Below are 23,283 nucleotides of genomic sequence, written 5' to 3'. Positions count from 1 at the left end.
CCCCGAGCAGGCTGGGGACAGTCCGACGGTTCCCACAGGGCCTGGGTGAGCTCGGCACCTCCGGGAGGGCGGCGGGCAGCCTGCCCCGGTAAGCAGCGCCACACTCCACCTGGCTCCACCCACTGTGTAGGCGAGGCCTTCACTACCGAGCTGGTCCTGCGGAACGAAAGGGAACATTCTGGAAGAATGTTAGGAGCTCACAGGTCACGGGGCAGGGCAGTGGGGCAGCTCCCTGACCGCAGAACCCGTGGTGCCATGAGGGGGCAGGACTCCTCCCCCAGGGAGAGGGTGCAGTCCTGGGGCGCTGCACCCCAAACCCCAGCGGCTCCAGGGATGTGCCACAGAGGGCGTGTCCCCCGGGGGGCTGGATTCCGACAGGGCTGCACCCCTCTCCAGCTTCTGCTGAGCGCCCCCTGCCGCCCGGCCGGGCACTCAGTTTGAGCATTTAAAACCAGACTCGGGGGCACCCGGGTGGCTCAGTGATTGGGCGTCTGCCTGGGGATCCGGGGGTGACACTGGGGTCCCGGGATCGAGTTCCACATTGGGCTCCCCGCATGGAGCCTGCTTTTCCCTCTGCCTGTGTCTCTGTGTCTCTCATGGGTAAAGAAATAAAACCTTAAAAAAAAAAAAAAAACCCAAAACGCTAAAACAAAAAACCAGATGCAAATCCTCTCCATCTTGAAGTCCTTGTCCCCTGAACGCCCTCCCCACGTCCTCCACAGCCAGGCGAGGGTCACGGCCACAGGGTTATTTGTCCGAGTCACCTCTGCCTGTGGCTTTCTTGACCTGGATGCAGTCAGACACCTGCCGTGGGGCGGCTGCTGGAGGGTGTCACTGGGGCACAGAGCAGACGGAAGCCCGTGGTCAAGGCACGGCGGTAGGGTGCTTGGTGCTCGGGGGCTTCTCCTCCCGCAGAACAGCTTCTGACACACGGGCCTTCCTCATGCAGAGCAGTGTGTCCCATGTGCCCCGTGTGTTCCGTCTCTCCGTGTGTCCCGTGTGCCCTGTGTGCCCCGTGTGTCCTGTATGAACCATGTGCCCGGCACTGAGTGAATATTTTGTTCAGTGCAGCAAGAATAAGAAAGCCGCCTCCTTTAATTCTGAATGTGTGGGACGTGAGGCCACAGTTCCGGGGATGCAGGCCCCCTCATCGCCAAGGAGGGAGCTGACCCAGGACGGCACGGGTGGTGTCAGCAGGTGCCTGATCCCCCGGTGTTTGGAACCAGTGTGGGTGATGACCGCGCACTGGGCTGACTGCCCTGCGGGGCGAACACCCATCTCAGGTGCCTCCTCCCTGGGCCCCTGAGCCCCTGAGCCTGGGCCGCACACCCACGGAGAGGACCCCCTTCCTTGTAGGGCAGCATGCGCCCCACAACTCCTCCAGCAGACCTTGCAGGCCACGTTCCTTTGGTGGGAGCAGCTGCCACATCTCAGCCGCACAGGGACTGGACGGGTCCTAGGAGGACAGGCCTTGAGTGACAGCCAGATGGTGGGCGCTGACACCTGGCCCCAGAGGCAGGTGGGGGTGGGGTGGAGCGCAGCATGGGGCGTTGGCAGAGAGGGCCAGGCAGTGCAGGAGGCGGCATGGGGAGCGAGGGAACTCCACTGTGGGGGACGCTCACCTGCCTCTGGTGTCTGTGCCTCGCTGTTTCCGCGTGTCCCCGATGGTGTGAGCCAGGCATCCCCTGTGCTAAACCTCGCCAGGTGGGTGTCCTCCCCGGGCCCATGCATCCCGAGTGCCGGCTCAGGGCTCTCAGACGCACTCTGTGCACGGAGGCCGTCCTTCCTCCGCAGGGACCCACCTGTTTCTGCAGGTCCTTGCTCGTAGCCTGACTCCATGCAGACTCGACGAGCTGCCCGAACATCCGGAGTCCTGGGCACTTCCCATGCACACGTCCCCCCTGAACCGTGTCCCCCCTGAACCGCGTCCCCCCTGAACTGAGGACAGCACTGCCTCCCAGCCGGGAGCAGCTGTTGGGCTCCTGGTTTCTGCCCCCCCTGAAATCACAGAAAGGCCAGGCCACCCGTCCCACTGTCACCAACTCCCCATATTCACAGTCTTGGCTTCAACCCCTGCCTCAGGTCTGGGGCCCGTTCCCCACAGAGCAGCCCCCTCGGGGTCGCCCTCATGTGGGCCACAGCGTTGATAGGCGCCTCCCCCCCTGGCGCTCTCTGTGGTCACTCGGGCTCCCCTGTCTGGCTATGCGCAGTGCCAGGGCCTTCTCTGGAGACATGGAGATGTGGGGTATGGGGTGCGGGAGCCCCAGGAAGCCACGTCCTTGGAGTGGGTGGGGTGCAGAAGGACTAGGTTAGCAGACAGCAGGCAGCTGGTGCTTACAACCTTGGGGTGCACCGGGTATGTGCCCATGTGCTTTCCACGTCCAGGACACCCTGGCCTATGGGGCGTGCCTCGGGGGCTCTGGCTTGTCCCTGCCTGCTTCCCAGGGCTGTGCCTATGGACAGAGGGAGCCAAGGTCAGGGCATGGAGCAGGGGGATGATACGATGACACGTGGGGTCTGACGGAGGCCTGCAGCCCCCACTTCTGGTGCCCGGTCAACACCACTGGTCCTCAGGCCACCAGGTCAGTGCTGTAAGAGCGCAGGCCCTTGGGTGGGGGAGGCACCCTGTTGGGCCGGTGACCCTGGGTCCCCACGGGCTTCTGCCTCCCTTAAAAGGCCCTGTTGTTGGTGAGAGCTGCTGTGCCATCCTGGGGGGCCCTCTGCGGCGAGAGCAGGCAACAGGTGTTGGGGGGTCTCAGGATAGGACACAGAAGGAAGCCTATGGCCATGATGGACCCTGGGGTCCCCAGCCCTCACTCCTGCGGCCCCAGAGTAGCTGCAGCAGCGACAGAGTCTGGGAGGATCTCCTGCAAACCAGGGGTGGGGGTGGGGTGGGGGGTGAAAGCCATGTGTGGGGCTGCGGGGCTGCCAGCTCCCTCCGCGGGAACGTATGTATTTATAGTGTAATATATGCAAACAGGATTGAAGTTCATATGTTTGCGGGTTTCATGTTTATACCTTTTTCTGTTGCTAAATATATACTTTTTCTGTCGTGCCGCCAACATGCACACGTCCATCCACGTGGAAGCTGTGTACGCCGCACGTGTGTCATCCTCAGCATGTTTCTCTCCATCATTTCTCTGACACATGGCACGTGACCTTGATATTTCTAAACACACAGAAGAAGATCCTTGTCTGTCGCCCTCTGAGTGGCCCAGTCTCCCTCCTCCTTGAGGATCTGCAAGGATCCTCCCTCCCCCAGGACGCCCCCACCTCCCCCTCCTACAGGAAGGCTGGAGCCTGCTGTCCCCCATCTCCTAACTGTCCCTTCTGGTTGCCCCCTCAGGACCCTCCATCATGACGATGGCTCTTTTCTGGCTTCTGACCTGAGGTCAGATGCTCTTCCCTTAGGAAAGCTTGCTTTGGGGGGGAGGGGGGAGCATCCATCTGTCCGTCTGTCTGCACTTTGTGCATCTTTAGCTTCCTCACTGAGGAGCCGTGTGCCAGGAGCGGGCTGGGTGGTCGTGAGGCCCTGCTTTTGGCAGTGGGCAGCCTGGCCTGATGTCCTGGAAACCTTGCAAGACCGACGCGGCTCTTCATGCAGTGCCGATGCACCCGTGAGGTTCAGGTGGACGAGGGGCAGCGTTGCTGTCTGTGTTCAGAGCAAACGAGAGCTGCCACGGCGTCTGTCCTTTGGACGCTGCCTCTGAGGATCTCCCAGGACTGTGCGCCACGAGGCCCCCTGGAAGTGTGCGTGTCCAGGCACAGGCTCCCCCTGGCGGTGGGGGAGAACCTCAGCAGAACCCTCAGCGGTAGTGGCTGCAGGTCACTCGTGGGCAGCAGGCGTGTGCACGGCCGGAACCCTCCCATACATATGCTTACGAGGTGGAGTGGAAAGCCGGCAGGTGACGCTCGCCCGGCCACCAAGGTCCACGGGTGATACGGCTCCGTGGACACCTGGCACCACCTGCGGGGACAAGGGAGGGCTCGGTGCCACGGCGGAGCTCCATCATGGCACAGCGGGGACTGACCAAGAGGACATGGAGGGGCCCAGGCTGGGGGACGGTGACCAGGCCTCCTCGCCCAGTCCCGGTCACGACACGGCCTGAGGCTCTGTCAGAGACCCAACAGGATGAGGCTGGAGGAGCAGCAGGAGGTCCTGGGGTGGACCCTGGAGCGGAAGACGTCGTCCCCGGGTCAGCTACACAGACGTCAACTGCGTCTCTAAGCCACACGGCCCCACCTGGACACCGGCGTTGTGGGCACCCCCACCTTCCCTGCTGTCACTTCCAGGGCAGTCTCAGTGACATGGGTGCCCTGTTGGCCCAAGGGGGCAGCTTCTGCTTCCTTCCACTGGATGTGGGGGTTGAGGGAGCCCCTGGCTGCTCTCTGTTCATTAAGGACGTGCGGTGACATCCTGAGTGAGGTCACCTCGCAGCTCCATGCTCCCCAGGGATGCCCCAACTGTGGTGTCCTCCCGTCTGGCCGAGGCATCCTCCTCTCTGGTCGGGGCGTCCTACTGTCCTACCGACGTGTCCTCCTGTCATGATGAGCACCTGTCCTGGGCTCTGGTCTGTGCCTACGTTTTCAGAATGACTTTCATTGAAGGGAAAGGTGACATCACAGGTGTGGTTTCATCTGCACAAGTCCCCTTGGTGGGGGGGGGGGCGGTTGGCCTGTGGGGCCTCAGACGTGACTTTCATGTTGTAGTTGTATCTCTTCTCTTTTGCAGACATCTGTGCTTAGTTCGCAGCCCTGTCACGGACCTGACGCTGGGGCGTGTCACCGGGACCCTGTCACTGCGGCCCTGTCACCAGGGCCAGGTGGGAAATGGGTCACTTCCCTGACAGCACTGACACGTGTGCACCAGGAGCCACGTTCTTCCTGAAAGAGTTAGAGCTGCAAATCAGAGCTGACCCCTCCCAATGACCAAGGTCACGCTGTACAAACAAGAGGTACCTAGGTGTGTGAGCTGCACATGGGGGTCACAGGGACCTGCGCTTCTGCCTGTAAATGGCTGTTACTGTGGAGACTTTCTGGGCCTGTGTGAGTAGCCATGTGGCGGACAGTGCATGTCACCCCCGGGAATGGTTCTGTGTTGTGAAGGAGCTTCTGGGTCCCCCTCCCCGGTTTCTGAGCCTCTGACGGGCTCGCACCACGGGACTCGGTGTCACAGCCGCGGCACTGGTGAAGGCACCTCCCTCTGCTCAGCCAGCCACACGCACGCCCGGGGAAGATGCTATTGCTCAAGATTCTTTGAGAGACAGAGCGAGTGAGCGAGCAAGCGAGCAGGCTGGGTGGGGGTTGGGGGGCAGAGGGAGGAGCAGATGCCCCACAGAGCAGGGAGCCTGATGCAGGACTCGACCCCAGGCCCCGGGTCATGACCTGAGCTCAAGGCAGACGAGTCCCCCGGGTGCCCCGGCCACATCCTCAGTCTCCCTGTGGAAGAAACAAACCTTCTTGGTTTGCTCGGGGCTGAGGAGCTGGGCACGGCCCCAACTCTGTGTCCCTAGAGCTCTGTGGGTGCCACGGGGGCAAAGCTGCATATTTTGGGGTCCTGGGCTGCCGTCCGCCCCACCACAGCGAGGACACCAGGGCTTGGGGGTAGTGTCCAGGACCATTTGGGGCAGAAGGAAGGACTTGCGGGAAGCAGTCCTCATGTGCAGCATCCCCTGTGGGCGGAGACGTGGGGCAGGGAACCCATGCTGACCACCAGGGTCTTGCCCAGTGGACTTCCCCGCAGGGCAGCCGAGCTCCACCCCCCCACCCTCCAGAGCGCAGGAGCTGTCAGCCCAGTTGCCCTGCTCAAGAATGTCTGGAAGGCGCCCTGCTGTGCACTCATGGTTTCTGAAGCGACGCTCACTGTTCCCAGGGGCTCCTTCCCCTCCCAAGAGCTATCCCTGTGGGGCCTGCTGGGTGTCCCCACGGCTGCCCAGAGGGCTGGGCCAGCTCAGTCAGGGCGGCTGGGCAGGGTTGCTGGGTCTCAGGCCGCTGCCCTGGGGATGACACCGTGTGGCCGAGATTCTCACTTCCCTTTTCAGTGGAGAGGACACCTGTGGGCAGCGGGCTGGGCAGTGGGGAGGCAGACCCTCGGCCCACCCCACCCCAAGAATGTGCCTAGACCCCACCTGCCTCTGCCTAGCGCCCGGCCAGGGCTCGTGGGCAAGGACGGTGCTGGCTCCTCCCCACAGACCCGGCCGCCTGGTCTGGACTGGACATGATCCCTGGAGGCCAGGGTGTCCCCAGGGCTTGGGGGCAGCAGACACCCTGTCCGTCTCCTGCAGGCCGAGCAGTGGGTGTGGGTCGGGGCCTCCGAGTCCCCAGGGCTGACTGGGCCCATCAGGGTGGCCCTGGGGCAGGGGCTTCCCCAGCCCTCCTCCCATGTGGTGCGACCCCCAGTTAGTCCCAACCTTGAGCCTGAGGCTCCACTGCAGCAGCTCAGCCACCAGGACATCCCTTCCTGAGGTTCGAGTCTGAAATCCATGGACTTTCCTGGAATGCAGTTGCCTGGGAGAGAGAGAGCCGGGAATAGCGGCCCTGACGTTCTGCTGCGCCCCTACCTTTCCTGTGACCTTCCTGGACGTGGGGAACGTGCCTCATCGACTCACGCGGTGGGCGGAGCGCAGGAGCCAGAGTCTTCGGGTCGGTACCGGGCTGTGGCCACAGCTGAACAGCGGTGAGGGGAGTGCGAGGGGAAACCGTGTCTCAGGTCATCGGCCGGCTTGTGTGCATGTCGTGCTGAGTATGTGTGTAGGGTCACGTGCACTAAGTACAGGTGCTGAGTGTTGACGGCGTGTCCTGCATCAGTCAGGACACTCTGCACACCTTCCTCACGGGCCACGCCAGGTGGAGGTGCTGCGGGGCCGCCCAGCAGGGCCGGACCTCTGGACGTGGCAGGCACCTGAGGCTTGCGGCCACGGGATTGTGCGCAGTGCAGGGCTGCAGGGGAACGGCTGCCCCCAGGTGCATGTGACGCGTGCAAGCAGACATGGTGAGAACACAGGGCCCCTTGCCCTGGAGCAGCGAGGGGCACCCGCTGAGCGGGGCTGTGCTCCGACACAGCTCGGGCCTAGCACCCGGGGGCTGGGTGGGCAGGGACGGTGGGTGGCAGGGTAGCTTCCTTCCGGCTGAGGGGGGCAGTCTGTGGCCCTGATTGCCACGTCCTGCCACCTGGATGTGCGGCCGGTTCTGTGGGCGGGGCCCAGGGGTCCTATGGTGGTGCATGCCCCTCCTGCTACGCCCCTGGACCCTCCTGTCCCGCTGTGCTCCCCATTATGAGGCCTGTCAGCCCAGCTCTGCTGGGACGGAGCTGCCCTGACTCACGGGGGAGGCCGCTGGGTGTGGGGCCTGAGATGGTCAGGGAGGCCACTGGGCGTGGGGCTGGGTGACGCAAGGCGGGGCAGGGCGGCCTGGTCTCTCCTGGGTCATGGTGCCCGGATCCATGTGCAGGCCTCACTGCCGATGCCTTGGGCCACGGAGGCCAGGGGGCTAGAGTCCGGGGTGCGTCCATCCAGCAACGGCAAGAGGGGGTCGGGGGGCCCTAGGGCAGCTCCTGAGGACAGTGGGCCTGTGGCCACAGCCCCCGTGGCGGCTCAGCCAGGCCTGGGGGTGCGAGGTGCCCGACTCGGGCTCAGCTAGTTCTTAGCCAGGCCCTCCTGGGGAGCCGCTGGAGGGCCCAGCCAGCTGCCTGCACTCCCTCCCTCCACCATTTTATTTTTTAAAAGACTTATTTATTCATGTGAGACACAGAGAGAGACAGAGACACAGGCAGAGGGAGAAGCAGGCTCCCCGCGGGGAGCCTGATGCAGGGAATCAGTCTTGGGGCCCCGGGATCACTACCTGAGCCGAGGCAGACGCTACACCCCTGAGGCCCGCCCCCCAGGCGCCCCCAGCCACCATTTTAGTAACAATGGCCTGAAGCGGAGCAGGGTGTCTCTGGGCCTGTCAGAAGCATGGGCCGTGTCCCCATCTCCCGTCTTGGGGCTCCAGGGGCACAGACTGATAAGCACTCGAACACTTCGGGGCTCTCACGCGTTCTCCGTCCTCCCGTTTTCCTGACGAGGACACACAAGGCACTAATGGTGCAGGGAACGGGCTCCGTGTTGCGGGGGGTGGGCCGGGGGCTGACCTCTTCTCCACCGCACAGCTCTAACCCTGGGGCAGGGCACCCACACCCCCAAAGCTCGGGTGACCCTGCATGAGCGCTCAGCCCAGGATGCTGGGGTCCCCTCATGCAGGGCTGGGAGCATGTTGCCGCCCCTGCCCCCCTAGGGCACTGGGACGAGGGACCCGGCCAGTCAGCTCCTGCTTGCTCGGGACAGACCTGGGGGACAGAGAGATGGCCCTCCCCCACAGGGAGACCTTGAGGTTAAGATCCCACAGGCCAGTGTGGGGTGGGCTGGGAACTGCTCTTGGGTGGTGTGGAGCCCCCACACGACGTTTCCTAAAAGCATCTGAAGGCAACAAGGTGTTGACTCTGGGTGTCCGCGGCCCGGTTAGGAGGAGAATCCTCCTGGGGCCCAGGAAGGACACAGAAAAGGCTGCCTGGAAACCACCCTCCATAGGACTTGGGGTGGGGAGGGGGCAGGGGATCCTTGGTACTGAGGGGCCTGCGTGGGGGGGTCCCCAGTGCTGGGGAGCCATGTGAGGGGGACTCCTGGGTGCTGAGGGACCGCATGGGTGGGGGGGGAGTCCTGGGTGCTGAGGGGTTGCATGGGGGTGGTCCTCGGTGCTGTGGCCTGCGTGGGGGGGTCCCGGCTGTTGAGGGGCCCACATCAGGGGGGGTCCTTGGTGCTGGGGGCCATGTGGGGGGGGTAGTCCTGGGTGCTGAGGGGCCCACGTGGGGGGATCCCCAGTGCTGGGGGTCCGTGTGTGTGGCTGGTGCTGGGCAGTGCTCTGGGACACCCATAGGCCAGCCTGTCCACATGGAGGGCTCTGTGGTAGTTGGTGAGCCTGGCCGAGGCACACAGGAGGTGAGGTGTGTTTGTTTTTCGGGCGGCAGAGGAGAGACAGGGAGACAGCTGGCCTGTGAGCCTGATGTTGCATCATGGGGCAGCAGCAGCTGTGCCAAGTGCCAACAGGGCTGGTGCTGGGTGCTGGGGGCTCCCCTGCTAGCTCACAGCAGGGTCGTGGGGCTGCGGCTGCTGGTCATCCCGAGAGCCCTGTGATCTGTGACAGACCCGCAGCCCCAGGATGCATTGGGGGCCAGAGCCCAACGCATGTAACCCTGTGGGGTGAGGGCCGTGGCTCAGCAACTCAGCTCGAATCTTCTCCAGCCTTTACTGAGCCCCTGCTGTATGCACGTGTTGCCCGGGGTGGAGAAAATGCCGCCTGACCAGGCAGGTGCCCAAGTCTTGCAGGGAGGTGGCCAGAGTGTGTGCACTGCACCCAGCCCGCACTCTGGGGGTCCACACCATATCTAGGAATGGCCTGCAGGGAAGGAGAGTATCTTCCTGTCTTGGGACCATGACTGGTCATCCACATGCACGAGGACAGGGCAGGATTTGAAAGGTCAGTCCATTGAGTGCAGGACTCAGGTCCTGGAGACGGTCAGGGAAGGCTGGTGGCCTGCAGGGCTCCTGGAAGGTTCTGTCCACAGACATGGCCCTGCTGCCCCGTGAGGGGTGTGGGAAGTGGCAGCTCTGTCTAGGACATTCACTAAAGACCAATCCTGGTGAGGTGACTGAGGACACAGATCATCCCGTGCAGCCCAACCGCATCAGGAGCTGGAAGCAGCACCTATGAAGAGAACAGAACAGACACACGGTTTGGAATGTTCCCCTAACAGGAGAACCGAGGACACGGGTGCCTGCGAGCTACCTGCCCTGACACAGACAGACGCCAAATGTGTAATATGCTATGTGAGGAAGAGGATTCCCCTCTTACACTTCAAAATCAGACACAGAACCGACAGTATGTATTTGTACGCACACAGGTCACACGCTATACACATGTATTTGCTGTAAGGGGTCTGTTCACAGCACCAACACGCTGTCTTTTTGTTATACTAGTGGTATTTTTACTAAAGATTCTCTTTTGATTTACTTGAGAAAGGAAGAGTGAACAAGCAGCTGGGGAAGAACAGAGACCGGGCAGGAAGTGGGATGCAGGACTCGATCCCAGGACCCGAGCTGAAGGCAGATGCGTCACCTACTGAGCCACCCAGGAGCTCATTATATTATTAAAAAATATATAATCCAAGTACTTTAAATCAACGAGAACACAACCCTAATGGACCTACTTTACTACCACGTGGCCCAGCTTGCATGTGGGAGGCTACGCTGGGCTTGGACACAGGTATATCCCCTCTGCAGAGCCATCAGCTCCCATCTCTGGTCCCTTTGACAACGCGGTTCTTACTGAGTCCTTCCATATTCCAGACACCGGTCTTACCAGATGTGGTTCCTGTGGGTCCTCGCTCTCCTGACTGCACCAGTTGAAGTGCCCAGGTTGTAGCTGCAATGAAGTCTGTGACCTGCCCGTGTGGGGGCGTTGGTCGATGTGCCCAAGGAATCAGTGATACAGCATGAGATCCACAAAGATGTTTCCTCCAGGGGCGTCCCTGCTTTGGCTTTTCCATGTAGGCTTTTTGTTCTCTCCATTCATGCTGCGGATGGTGTGGGGGAGTCCCACTGCAGCCCCCGCACGCAGCCACACTGTCGTCACCATGGCTTTGAGGCCAGAGCGTGAATCTGCCAAGTCCACTCCTGCTCCTTGGGATCAGCTGGACCAACGGGGGTTGCTCATGTTTCCACAGCAGCTTACGGGTCTGCACACGAGGTGCTGGGACCCCGGCGGGTGGTGTGGGAGCCACATAGCAGCCGGGGGTGTCAGCAGCGCCACAACCGCCTGTGCTCCGGCTCAGGAACAGACACCTCCACTCATGTCCCAGCGAGGTTTTCAGTGCATGGTGTGCACGTGCCTTCCTATTCTTTTTGGTGTAATTGTAGGTGGATTTATTTTCTCAATTTCATTTTGGGTCACTCGTTGCTAGTTACAGAAATACAATAGTGGCTTTACCATGGATCCCGCCCCTGCAGCCTTGGAGGGCGCTCTTCCCGAGGGTTTCTGTGGGTGTTCTACCTGCCAAGCGTCGCCCGCGGACACCGTCTTCGCCGTCTGGATGCCTGTTCTCTTTCGTGCCCAACTGACCTATTTTGTCTACTTTCTCTTTAAAGAGCACACACATTTCATAAACACTCTTCTGTATGTATCACTATGTTCCACACTAAATTAAAGAAAGTATCTTTTAAAAGGTTTCTAAAACTTCTCAGGTAGAAGTTTTCTTTTCCCCAACCTGCTCTCAGCCCACAGGGGTCAAGGTGACCAAGGCACAGGAGTCAGCCACACCCCTCCCTGCCCACCGGCGACAGGGCACCGGGGCACCAAACAGAAATGAACTGAAGGAAGTGATGTCCAACCACGTGACGTGACCGCAAACATTGGGAACTGAGCCCTTCCTTCCTTTACTCCACTGATTCTATTAGGAGCCAGGTTGTGTGTGGAGTGCAGGAGCTACAACGGCCCAGCAAACAGCACTCCGGCTCACGGGGCTCAGCCAGCCAAGAACACAGCAGGTGGAGCGAGGACACGGACAACGTGGGGACATGGGGCAGTCCCTCCAAGGCCAGGGCCGTGCCAAGCACCACAGGAGATGGGCAGGCATGTCAGGCAGAGCAAAGGGCATGTGCACAGGCCCCAAGCAGGGAAGAAGCCTGCTCAGAGGGCAGAGAGGAGGAAGCCCGAGCCCTGAGCCCACAGGTCAGGGGGCTGCTTTTGCTGCCAACACAGGATAGTGATACCATCTTGAACCACTGTGCTCTGAGGACAGACAGATCTGTCTTCCTCTGAGAATGAATGCATTCTTAGAAACCCTAATATCTTTGTAAAACAGAGTAAGAGAAACTATCTTTTACAAAATTATAAAACACAAGAACTTGAAGAAAACTTCGGAAGAACCAGGTGCTCTAAGAGGAAGCAACAGCATAGGACATGGGGTGGAAGGTTCTGGAGGTGGTCAGGTGCGGGTCGCCAGGTGGACGTGACAAGAAACAGGTGCAATGAGGCAATGCTGCAGGGAAGCTCTCCCGCCTCCAGGATGACATGGCAGGAGGAGTAAGGCGCTGCGCCTCTTGAGGATTGGACTGGAGACCGCATGGACGCTAACTGGAGAAGTTCCACCAAAAATTCAGGACAGAGGACAAAGGAATGACAAGTGACAGGAAAGAGAAAGTTTTTCCAAAAAACACAGAGTAAGCAGGTGGCAGAAAGCAACAAAGACAGTTTAAACTAAAAAAGCGTTCCTGACTGCAGACTGGTTCCTATACAAAAAATGTCCAGAAAGACATACTATCCAAAGAAATCCTGAAATAAAACAATTATAAAGATAAAAATCTTAAAAGCATTCTGGAGGAAAGAGCTGGGACCTTCAATGTGGGGTGGCATCTCAGGGGTGGGACCAAGCCCATAGGTTCCCATGGGGACACAGGCCAGCGAAGATCTAACCTCAGGGGCCTTCCTGGGACACAACAGCGAGAAGCCAGTTCTCTCATTTGTGGGGGCTCAGAAAACACACTATCTGGTCTTCCTCAGACATGTAAGAGGCACAAGGTTGTTAACAAAGGCAAGAGGGTCTCAGTGTAGAGCCAAATGGGGGCAAGTCTTGTGGCATGGGAGCAGCTGCTGCTCACACAGCTTTGCGTGGAGCCTTTTCTTCCCAAATGAGCACCGAAAACTGGCACCGGTCCCTTCTTATATTTGCTACAGATGAACCCAAATCCGATTTAGAAAGACAGCAGGGATGTGCCTGAAGCCGTGTGTGTGCTTGGCCCTGCCGGGTGCAGCGGCACTGTACAGAGCAGGCCTTGGTCCGTGCTGTCTGTCCATCAGGAAGTGGCGCTCCCACCTGGCACCACTGACCTGGGGTGCTGTTGTCACCAGGAGCTCCATCCCTCCATCTGCCTCCCTCGTCGTCGTCTTGATGCCAGTCTCAGACACACTGTATTTCAGTGTGTTTCCTAACAACCGGAACTCTTAAAGAAGGTCATCTAGAACACGCGGTACACCCCGTGGGCACCCACGGCGCACTGCCTGTCTTGCTTCCAGCTCATGGGATTTGCTGCCTGAATAAGCCACGGCCTGGGAGTTAACCACTAGGTTTCCCTCGGTTCTGTTTTCTTCCTTAGATTGTTTTGAAGAAACCAGGCAGTCTGCCTTAAGGAATTTTGCAGACTGGGTTTTGTGTGCTGGATATTGAGGAAGACAGAGGCACCTGGTGGGCATGTCCTTATGTGAAGGGGCCGCAGGCTGTGGGTCCAGCTGCAGGGCAGCCTGCAACAGGCAGCGCCGAGGATTTTTAGGGCAGCGACTCTACTCTGTATGCTGCCCCAATGGTGGATTTGTGACATTACATGTCTGGACCACAGGATGCACACCACGGACATGCCAGGGTAGGCTCGTCATGGTGACACACACAAGCCTCTGCTGGGGGACACAGGTCACAGGTCGGCGGTAGACTATGGGAAGCCTGTACCTTCCCAATCCTGCTCTAAAACAGTCTATTTAATAATACACACAGACTAAAACAGCACAGTGAAACCTTAACGTGATTCAACATGGTGACAGGATTCTAGCCATTTCTCTTCATCTTTGATTTCTATGTGTTAAAAGGTCACAATTAGACTAATGTTAAGCTACAGTGAGGTCAGCAGCCTGGGGACTTTCCCTCCTGGTGGTCCTTTCAACACAGAAAAGCTGCACTTCAGACAAGGCTGCAGGTGAGTAGGTGAGCACACAGGGCAGCACATGGCGGGCACAGATGGCAGGGCCGAATTTCATTTTAAACCAACTGTTTTGCAGAGATAGGATTCCCCTAGCACGGAGCCCACCCTTCACGTGTGCAACTGCGTGACATCCATGGCGTGTGGAGACCCCCTGGACGCGGCTGCAGCCCCCTGGCCCTGACCCCGGGTAGGGTCACGTTTTGAAAACACAAAAAACTCTGACAGGACAGGAGATCCACTCCAACATCCTATTTCCCAAGGAAGAAAGGAAAATTTCATTAAATTTCCAGTTACAGGTTTTCCAACGTCTCTAATGGTCTAAAATTTAGTACCTGCTTGTGCAAAGATTTTGTGTGGACTTTCAGTTCTCTCTTCAAACTCTGATCATGGATTTCCTTGTGGCCCTCCTATGGACTAGACTTCTCAAACCTGATGTTCAGGGAAGTGAGTTTGAGGCTATTAAAACTTCCTACTGAGACGTCGTTTGGGACAGTCGCACAGATGATTTGGCATCTGTTTTTCCCAGCCAGAGTTGGCTGTGTTTCCCAGTCAGCGTTACCCCGGGGTGGCCCTGCCCTGCAGCCCCAACCCACTCTCCCACCAAAACCACCCTGGCTCTGCAGGAGCCACATCTGAAGCACCATGTGCTTGAAATAGGGAACCAGAGCACAGGGGCCCTGGACCCGCTCTCACTGGAGCTGCATGAACCTGGTGGGCCTGCGAGTCAGACCCGGGACCCCAGTGACAGGGACGATGTGCCGTCTAGCTGTCTGGGGGATACAGCGGACGACAAATCCTGTTCTCCAGCTTGTCGCCAGGGTCGGAGCCACCTTGTGTCCTGGGTCATCTGGGGTCGGGTGCCCGTAACCTGATCACCATGGGAACAGAATCTTCCGTTGTTCTCCACACTCTGGGACACGCCTCTGAAGGCCTCCCCACGGGAAGTGTGACAATGAGCAGCCAGCCATGGCACGCTTAGACGGGTGAGCTAGGTTATCTGCTCCCCGTGACGTGCTCCTGCTGCACAGCACGCCAGGGAACCAGCTTACAAAAAGGAGTTTTATTAAACGAAAGAGAAATCCGCTTGGTGGGTCAATTGCGAAATAGATATACAAAACTTTACATCTGTGTCCTGGAGGAGGAGGGCCCCGCGCACCCGCCCGCTGCCTGGCCCACAGGGGCAGCTCTGGCTGCCGCCCCATGTACTGCCTGCCCACTGCATACCAGGCTGTGTGGGCCACTGTGACATCTTTGGCACACCACCTCCGAGGACACTGTCCCTTAGAAAAGTAGACCTTCTGTAGTAAAACCTCTAAAAACACCTATTTCTGCAAAATTATTTTTTCTGTATGTGGAGCTCTGCAAATATACATGTCTTCCCGGAGAAAAGGAAACCTCAGGCGAGGGCCCATGCGGCCAGGAGCCCCCCAGGGATAGAGCGGTGTCTGCCCTGCGCCCTGCCCCACAGGTCACATGAGGTCGTTGAGCTCTGCCTCAAGCGCTGCGGCCATCTCGTCTGCCTCTGAGCTGCTGCCCTCCTCGTCCTCCCCGCTGGACTCCCCGCTGGATGCGCTGCCGGCGTCCTCCTCAGGCAGCTTCCGCTTGTGGCCTCTGCAAGATAGACGCAGGCTGTCAGACGCTTGTGCCTGAGGATGCTGATGCACACGGGCACGCGCCCCGGCATCAGCATCCACGTGCCCCGACATGCACGCACAGGCACGCATGCACCCACACACTGGCACCCCACGTGGACCTAGGGACACGCACATACACACGCAGTGCGCCATGTCCTCTGTGGATGTGGTGCTCGGACACCTGGAGCGCGGCACAAGCTCTGTCTGCTCCCCATGCTCAGGGGCGTCCCAGCAGTGACAGCCCACCTGTAGCCCTGGAGGATGCAGGGAGACAAGGGCCGGGCCCTGAGTGTGGCAGGTGTGACTGAGGATGGCGGGCGGGCTTGCTGTCTGAGCCCATCCCACCACCCGGGAGCCGCCGTGACCAGCCTTCCTTCCAGGGCTCCAGCAAGAACAAACACGAATGAGCACACAATGCACCAGGAGGACAGGTGTGTCAGTGCTAGCTCCGCCACCCCCATACACGGACGTACAGGCACTCCCCAGGTGGTCAGGTGGGGCCATCACATGGTCCACTGCCTCAACCCCCCACGCCCCATGAGGCGGCTGTCAAAACCAATCACCCCGACAACAAACTGAAGTGCATGCCAGCACCTGACACCTGCGTTCCACTCCAAGGCTCCGCCGCACTGGGCACCTCCCACCTGGGGACAGCATAAGCACAGGGCCCAGAATGTGGGCATTTCTGCAGCTCTGCAGGGTGGGGGTAGTCAGCTAGTGCAGCCACACCTCACCCCACCAGCTGGGAGCAGCAACACTGAGCTGAGGACATGGACACAGCCTGGGAACAGGCCTGGTCCCATGCCTGCCCTGGGTCACCTGGACACGACCCCGACAGGCCTCCTGGGACAAGGCAGGGACTGCCCTCAAGGCTCAGCCCCTGAACAACCATGTGCACACACACATATACACATCACAGCAGCACACGCACGGTATACGCTGGTGTACACCGGCTAGGCCGTACCAGAAATCTGAAACCCTGGATGCTATTAGGAAAGCACACTATTTACTTAAAAAAAAAAAAATAATACTGCCAGCAGATGAGGCTCAAGGGGCCGGTTTGGGGTCTCAGAGGGGCACTGTAGGAGCAACAGCCCTGGGGGGCCCTGTTGTACCCCAGCCTCCACTGTGGGCCAAGTGCTGGGGAGACCTGCCTCTTCCTGGACCCCTGAGAGCACTTTGTCCAGTGCTGTGCATTTGGGCTAGGCTTTATCTTATTATTTTTTAATTATTACTATTTTTAAGGATTTTATTTATTTATTCATGAGAAATATACAGAGAAAGAGACAAAGACACAGGCAGAGGGAGAAGCAGGCTCCCTGCGGGGAAGCCTGATACGGGACTCAATCCCAGGACTCTGGGGTCACGCCCTGAGCCAAAGGCAGACGCTCAACCACTAAGCCACCCAGGTGTCCCTCCCTCCCTTTAAAAAAATTATTTCAGAAATTGGAAACAGGTCTGCTGGTCATGACTACTAATAAATGCCGGTGAACGACTAAAGAGTGCGACACATAGCATTTGTATTTTCTTGTTAAAACCAACTGCACAGATGCACAGAAATGCTAATGGATGGAATCTGGAGAAAACCTAAAGCTTGGAAAATCATCCGATGCTCAGCGTGGACTCCAGCAGGAACATGAACAGCACCAACGCATATATGTCTCCTCCCTGATGGTCCTGTCCTGAACCACTGATGCAAGGGAACACTCTGGCGCCTCAGGCTTGTTGCCCATTACGCATGTGATGGTTCCTGTCACTGGCATCTGACCAATGACCATCAAGCAGTACCCATGCAGCAGGTATTCCTCAATGTGCTGGACAGTTTGGTTTATTTTGGCAGAAAGAAGCTGCAGTGCTGCACTTGACGAGGTCACTATTGCAACTAACACACATGTCTCGTGTAGGCCGTGTGCGTGTGTGTGGGATGGCCAGGCCTGTGTGCTACAAAACAGCTATGTACAAGGCTCACTGAGGTAGCTAGCTGCCTTCTCCAACATGTGCCCAGTGTGAAGTAAGCATGGGTACACGTGAGCATGGTGGGCGTCTTCTCACCACGAGGATCCAGGAGGATGGACATCAGGAGCAGCCAGTGACTCAGGCAGGACCACAGGGAATCTGCCCAGGCCATATGGTCACCTGACACCAACTATGGGGCAGCAGCCAAACCATGCCGCATGCTGTGGTCTGTGCGGGGCATTGCAGTGGCCGTGGAGAAGGCAGCCGGCCATGGGCCATAAAGACCAAGGGCCCTGGGCCTCAGGCCAGCTCCTTGCTCCCTGTCACCAGGACCCTCCTGTTGGCCTGCAGGTGTGTTGCACTCACACTTGGGCTGAAAAGGAAACTGGTCTGCGGAGCCAGGCTCACCAAGTAGACACTGCAGGGGCCTCCAAGAAAGGGGTCGTGGCAGAGCAGAGTCCCAAGCCGTGTGCAGGCGACTGTCTCCATGGAGAATGTGTCACACAGCACTGCCCCAGCAGGAGTGCACCCGTGACACTGGTTGGGGCGGGGACTGCTGGCCTGCTTACCCAGGTCACAGAAGGACCCGGAACAACATCCACACCATTCTCTCTGGGACATGGGCAAGTATTAAAAAAATAAAATACTTGACTTGATTCAGTGGTTTTGCTACAATCCCGCACGGCACACAAGGTGAGTGTGAGGTTGGGGCCACAGCAGCGTGTGCTGTTGGGTGTCCACGTGCCTCCTCAGGTCACACCGTGGGTGTGCTCATGGCTTCTGACTGCCTGGCCTGACAGTCGGTCAGAGGCTCTTCTCCACAGATGAAAGTTTATGCCACTAAAACCATGGACACAAATCTTCACAAGAACTGAGGGAACCCCCACTGTCTGAAGAACATCCTGGCCGGGAAGCCTGAGCAGGCCGCAAGGTCTGCAGGGGCATCTGTGGGAACCAAGCGACGCGCGGTTCACAGTAACGTGTAGGCGTTGGGCTAGGACATTTGCCAAAACCAAACCATGTGGACCACAGTGGCTGCAAGTTTCTGAAAAGCCTGACAGTGACGTCCCCAGACAACTCCTAATGCCCTCGCAGGGGGGACCAAGAGGCTGCTGCACCTCCTTCACCTCTGCACCCTGCCTCCCGAGGGCCTGGCCTCACAGGCACCACTATCGGCACAGTGCGGGCACCCCACGACCACCACCCCGAGGCGGGGGTCGCACTGTTCGGGACCAGGAGGACGGGTCCTATGGTGCAAGCTCCTCTTAACAGTGGTATCGGGCCCTATGGGCACGCTGCATTTTCACATGACTCCTGGCACCGGCATGTCCCACAGGCTTGTGGGGGGACCCAGAGGCTGTTTGTCCTTCTCCTGCCTCTTGGCCTTGCCACAATCGATGCGGCTTCCACGTGCTGCTGAGCCACTCGCTCCATCAGCACCGTTCACCACATGGAGCACAGTCGCGAGCCGGACAGCTGGTCTCTATCACTGCCCACTCACACTGGTTGTGCTGCAGGGTTGTGAAGCTCTGAGCCCGTTCATCTTTGCTGCGCTCTTTTGCACTAAGCAAGCCTGTCTCCCATAACACGGTAGGACAGCAGCCGTCCCTGCACTGCTACCCCATGTCACATCGTCAGGATGGATGGCAAGCTGATCTGTGTCTCAGCCGGTCAGATATGGGCACGGATGCAGCCCTTAGCTCAGGGCCACCCTTTCTGTCATTCCTGGGGTGTTTACGTGTGCTACACACTGTTAGAACCCGTACCCTGTACGTCGTTTTACAGCTTATACAGAAGCTGAAAGAAAGAAAACACGCACACACTTACACCACATCAAGCAAACCTTCTAACTTCCTGTTTCTTACAAGCATCTTGATCCTATGGCCTGTGTGTGGTCACTAGTGAATGCTCCGGCTCTCCACCACAGGCCCCACTGACAACTCCATACACAGCACCGTCCACAACTGCTCCTTGTGTCGATGACATGAAGAAAGAAGAAAAGTATAAATTCAAGCTGCCTGATGATTCCCTGATCCCCGCACGGTGCTCAAGGTGTTCGTATGGATGCTGCTCTGTCTAGGTCCCTGGCTTCTGGGCACGACAGCTCCTTTCGGTCTTTCTGGCTTGCAACCCATTCTCTTCAGAGACGATCCCAGCTGGGAACATCCTCATCACACCATCACTTTTGATGGAGTTTTGTCTGGTTGTGGGGTCCTCTCCAATACTGGATGTGCTGTGTCTGACGGGAAGCTGGCTGCCAGTCCTGCAGGTGCTCTTGGCTGTCCATGTGTGCGGTCTCCAGCTTTCAGCACTGTTACCACAATGTGTCTGGGTGTGGATCTCTGGCTGACCCTGCGTGGAGTCGAACTTTCTAGGCGTGTGGGAATGCCTTCCATCCAGGTGGAGGTTTCCTGCCCTTCTGCCTTCGTGCTCCTCTGATCCCGCTGTGGGCGTGTGGGAGGCTTACCATGGCCCCATGTCTCTGAGCACACATGCCACACTGCTAATTCTTTCTTCTGTGGTTCCCATCGACCCTCGGGCCCCTGCTGCATTTCGCAGCATCGTCCATCTACTTGCTCTCATTTCCCTGCACGGTCCTTCGGTCCCAGGAGCACACCTGCGATGGTTGTGCACCTGTGGAGGTCATGTGGGAGTCGCTCTGTGAGCTCCAAGGTTGGGCCGTGTGCACCAGCGGCTTCTTCCACCGCCTCTTTTCCATTGAGTGGAACCAGGCCTTGTGGTTCCTGTGCTGCAGCAGCTGGGTCAGGCCTCTCTGTGGCCAGGGTGGCTGGTGTGTGCCTAATGACCAGCTTGGCTGTTCTGGCAAAGTCACTTTTCTTAGGGGGAAGCCTCTGAGGGTCCAGCCTGAGCACAGCCCTAAGAGAAAAGGACAGTATGATGGAACCATGGTGCCGCTACTGTTTACATGTCGTGTTGGTGAGAAGTGATCACCAGACACCGTGCTGTAAGAAATAAGCACTGCCGGGGCAGCCCTGGTGGCGCAGCGGTTTAGCGCCGCTTGCGGCCCAGAGTGTGATCCTGGAGACCCGGGATCGAGTCCCATGTCGGGCTCCCTGCGTGGAGCCTGCTTCTCCCTCTGCCTGTGTCTATGCATCTCTCTCTCTCTCTCTGTCTCTCTCATGAATACATAAGTCAAATCTTAAAAATATATATATATACATATATATATGTATATATATATATATATACATATATATATGATTAAAAAAAAAAAGAAACAAGCACTGCCACTTGCACTCATGGAGCGACACCTCTACCACCCTCCCTGGAGCCACATGACCACCCAGTGTCAGGCTGGCACCATAAGTACCTCTGACCTTTCAGAATTCTGAGTGATGCGTGTGCACAAGAGCATGACCCCCGCACACAGGGGTCTGAAACAGGAGACAAGGCCCTGACCCCTGGTACAGACGCACACCACGCAGCTACCACAGGGCATGAAGCACGTGAATGTCCTACTGCCCACGTGAGCAGAGATGCTCCCGCCTCCTGCCGGCTTCCATAGGAGAGGATGTACTGGGGTCACAACAATGTCCCAATGTCCACCCCAGCCACCTGAGCCGTTTTCTGGGCTTGCAACCATTGTGCAAGGCTCATTTTCAACCAGTACAGATTTCAATGTTCCCCCACTGTATCCAGCAAACGACACATCTCCCTAGTGCAGTTCATCACCCAACACCAAAAAGCACTGCTAGTGCAGCCTGTGCAGGTACACTGTTAGTGCAGCCAGTGTACCTGCTGCCGTGGGACTGCCGGAGCCTTCTGGAAGGAGAGCTCCCCAGCTGTCCGCGCATCTGCAGCACAGGCTGGCCACCTGCTGCTCTGTGGATAGAGGAAGGGGGCTAGGTGGCCAGGTGGCAGGACCCTGGATGCATGTCAGTTATTAACCTTTACAGGCAGATTTCTTCAATGTTACCAACTACATGATGCTGTATTTTTGGCAGTTAATGAGTTAATGAATGGTTTTGTGGTAGAAACGCTGTCATTTTCACTTGTTCACTGACTCCAGTTTGAACAGAGCCTTACCCTGACTCCCACAGTGCCCTGCTTCCCACCCAAATGTAAGCAGAGAGCAAACGTTGGTTACAGATGGTCCTGATGTGAGACCCTGGGGACACTGTCCACGCCAGCCGCCTTGCCACCTGCAAATGGTGGTGATGATGATGTGTCTGCATGATGTTTTAACATCTTGAAGACAACTGGTTTGAGCAAATGCTTTTCAAACACATACTTAACTTTTTTATCCCTCTGTCGAGGAATGAAAGTGCTGTAAAACAGGCATTTGATGTTTGTTATTTGAAAAAAAAAGAACAAACCACAGATAAATTATTGCCTCCCTCCTTCCATTACAACTCACTCTCTAGTTCAAGGGACCTCAAGATCCTACAGAGCAGCTTGGCCGAATGGACTCAGCAAGAGGTGCTGCCACCCAGACGCTCATGTGGAAGCCAGCCCCGCATTCCCATCACCACTCACTTCCACCTACGATCCATAAACAAGGGTGAAATACACACAGAGAAGCACATCTGCCAACTTCCCTGGTACAGAAAGAAACAAGGACCACAAACCTGTCATCTGCGATAACAGCCGGGGAGCCAGTGCACCTGACTCTGCTGTGGTAGGGCTCAGAGCCATGTGGCACACCGAGAAACCCTGGAGCTCCCGACACAGCCCCATGGGGGAAGTTTCAGGCCGGCAGGGGTTAGCAGGCAGGGAGAAGCACGGACAGAGTCCCTGCTTTGGGGACAAGCGGAAGCCAGCTCTGAGGAGGTAAGAGCGCATCCCACACGGCCAGCTGAGTCTCAGCCTCAGTGTCTTAGCCTCTGGCCTCGGGACACTCAGGAGGCGCCTGTCGAGGGCCCGGCCCCCACCAAACGTGACCCCCAGGCCACATGTTGGAGGACTTCAAGTTTCTTGTTGCTGGGTGGGTACCTTTTGTTTAGATGCTTCCCAAGACCGGGTACTCCCAAGTGGGTGGCTGGGCTTTCTGTCCCTGCGCAGGGCTGAGCATGGAGATGCAGGAAACCTGGCCCCTCGGGACCAAGCATGCTGCTTTTAGTCTAGAAGGCGGGCACCCGATCCTCATCAGAGCGAATGCTCTTCATGAGCAAAACCCTGGGGCCTGTTTTTTCTGGGACACGACCCGGTGAAAATGAAGAGACATGACGTGCCCTCTTGGGCTCGGTGTACACCAAGCCTCAGCTGGCTGCACGCCCACAGCCATGTCCCCACAAGGAGAGGGCACTCCCAGTGGGCTCCTACCAGGCCTTTCTGAGTCTTAGTGAAAACTGCTCGGAATCTTTTACTTGGCAGAGAACACGAGACCGGAAGCTGAGTGTGTTATACATCAGTGAGAAGATGTCACGTGTCATGGGCGCTTGCCAGTGCCACCCCACCAGCTCGTCAGGGACCCTGGTGGGACTCCCGCACAGGGGTGAAGACAACCCAGTGCAATGATCGTGTCAGCTCACCCTCCCCTCGTACAGAGCTCAAACAGTTAGCTCCTAAAATAACTGGACAGCACTTCACCACCATGAAGAGGACGACTGTGCTCTGGAAAGTTCCACCGCGGGACTGGCAAGTCCACAAGCACCCTGGGACTGGCTGACATCTTCCTGCTCCGCGGCTCAGTGGCACATGGCATCCCCTCTCAGAGTAAGACTTAACAGGAACCAGGAACCTCCGCCCTCTCTCCACTGGTTGCTCTGATCCCAGCCCAATCCTGTTTGTAACAGGGCTGCTCAAGCAAGCTAAGCTCTTCTGAAGTGTTTCCTCCTGTCAGAACATCCCAGGGTTGGACCAGACGGGCTGAGAGCTGACAAGTGGATATAGAGAAGCACCCCCACACAGAGGGAGAGCCCAGTTACGGTGGAGCACATGCAGGGCACACA

The 23,283-nt window shown here is 58.0% G+C and overlaps 1 protein-coding gene across 6 annotated transcripts in view; it reads right to left on the bottom strand.

The window, feature by feature from the left end:
* Positions 1-14,826: 14,826 nt before the first annotated feature.
* CTDP1 (CTD phosphatase subunit 1) overlaps positions 14,827-23,283 on the bottom strand; it is a 53,065-nt gene continuing 44,608 nt past the window's right edge. For all 6 annotated transcript variants that reach the window (XM_055303272.1, XM_055303273.1, XM_055303277.1 and 3 more), the window contains exon 13: positions 14,827-15,392. In XM_055303272.1, the coding sequence (XP_055159247.1) occupies positions 15,251-15,392 (142 nt within the window). In that variant the 3' untranslated portion in view covers positions 14,827-15,250. The remainder of the gene's footprint in view (positions 15,393-23,283) is intronic.

This window comes from Nyctereutes procyonoides, unplaced genomic scaffold, assembly GCF_905146905.1.
Source record: "Nyctereutes procyonoides isolate TBG_1078 unplaced genomic scaffold, NYPRO_anot_genome, whole genome shotgun sequence".
In the NCBI taxonomy this organism is placed as follows: Eukaryota; Metazoa; Chordata; class Mammalia; order Carnivora; family Canidae; genus Nyctereutes; species Nyctereutes procyonoides.
Note: the sequence above shows the minus strand (reverse complement) of the source record. Positions and strands in the feature narration are given on the sequence as shown.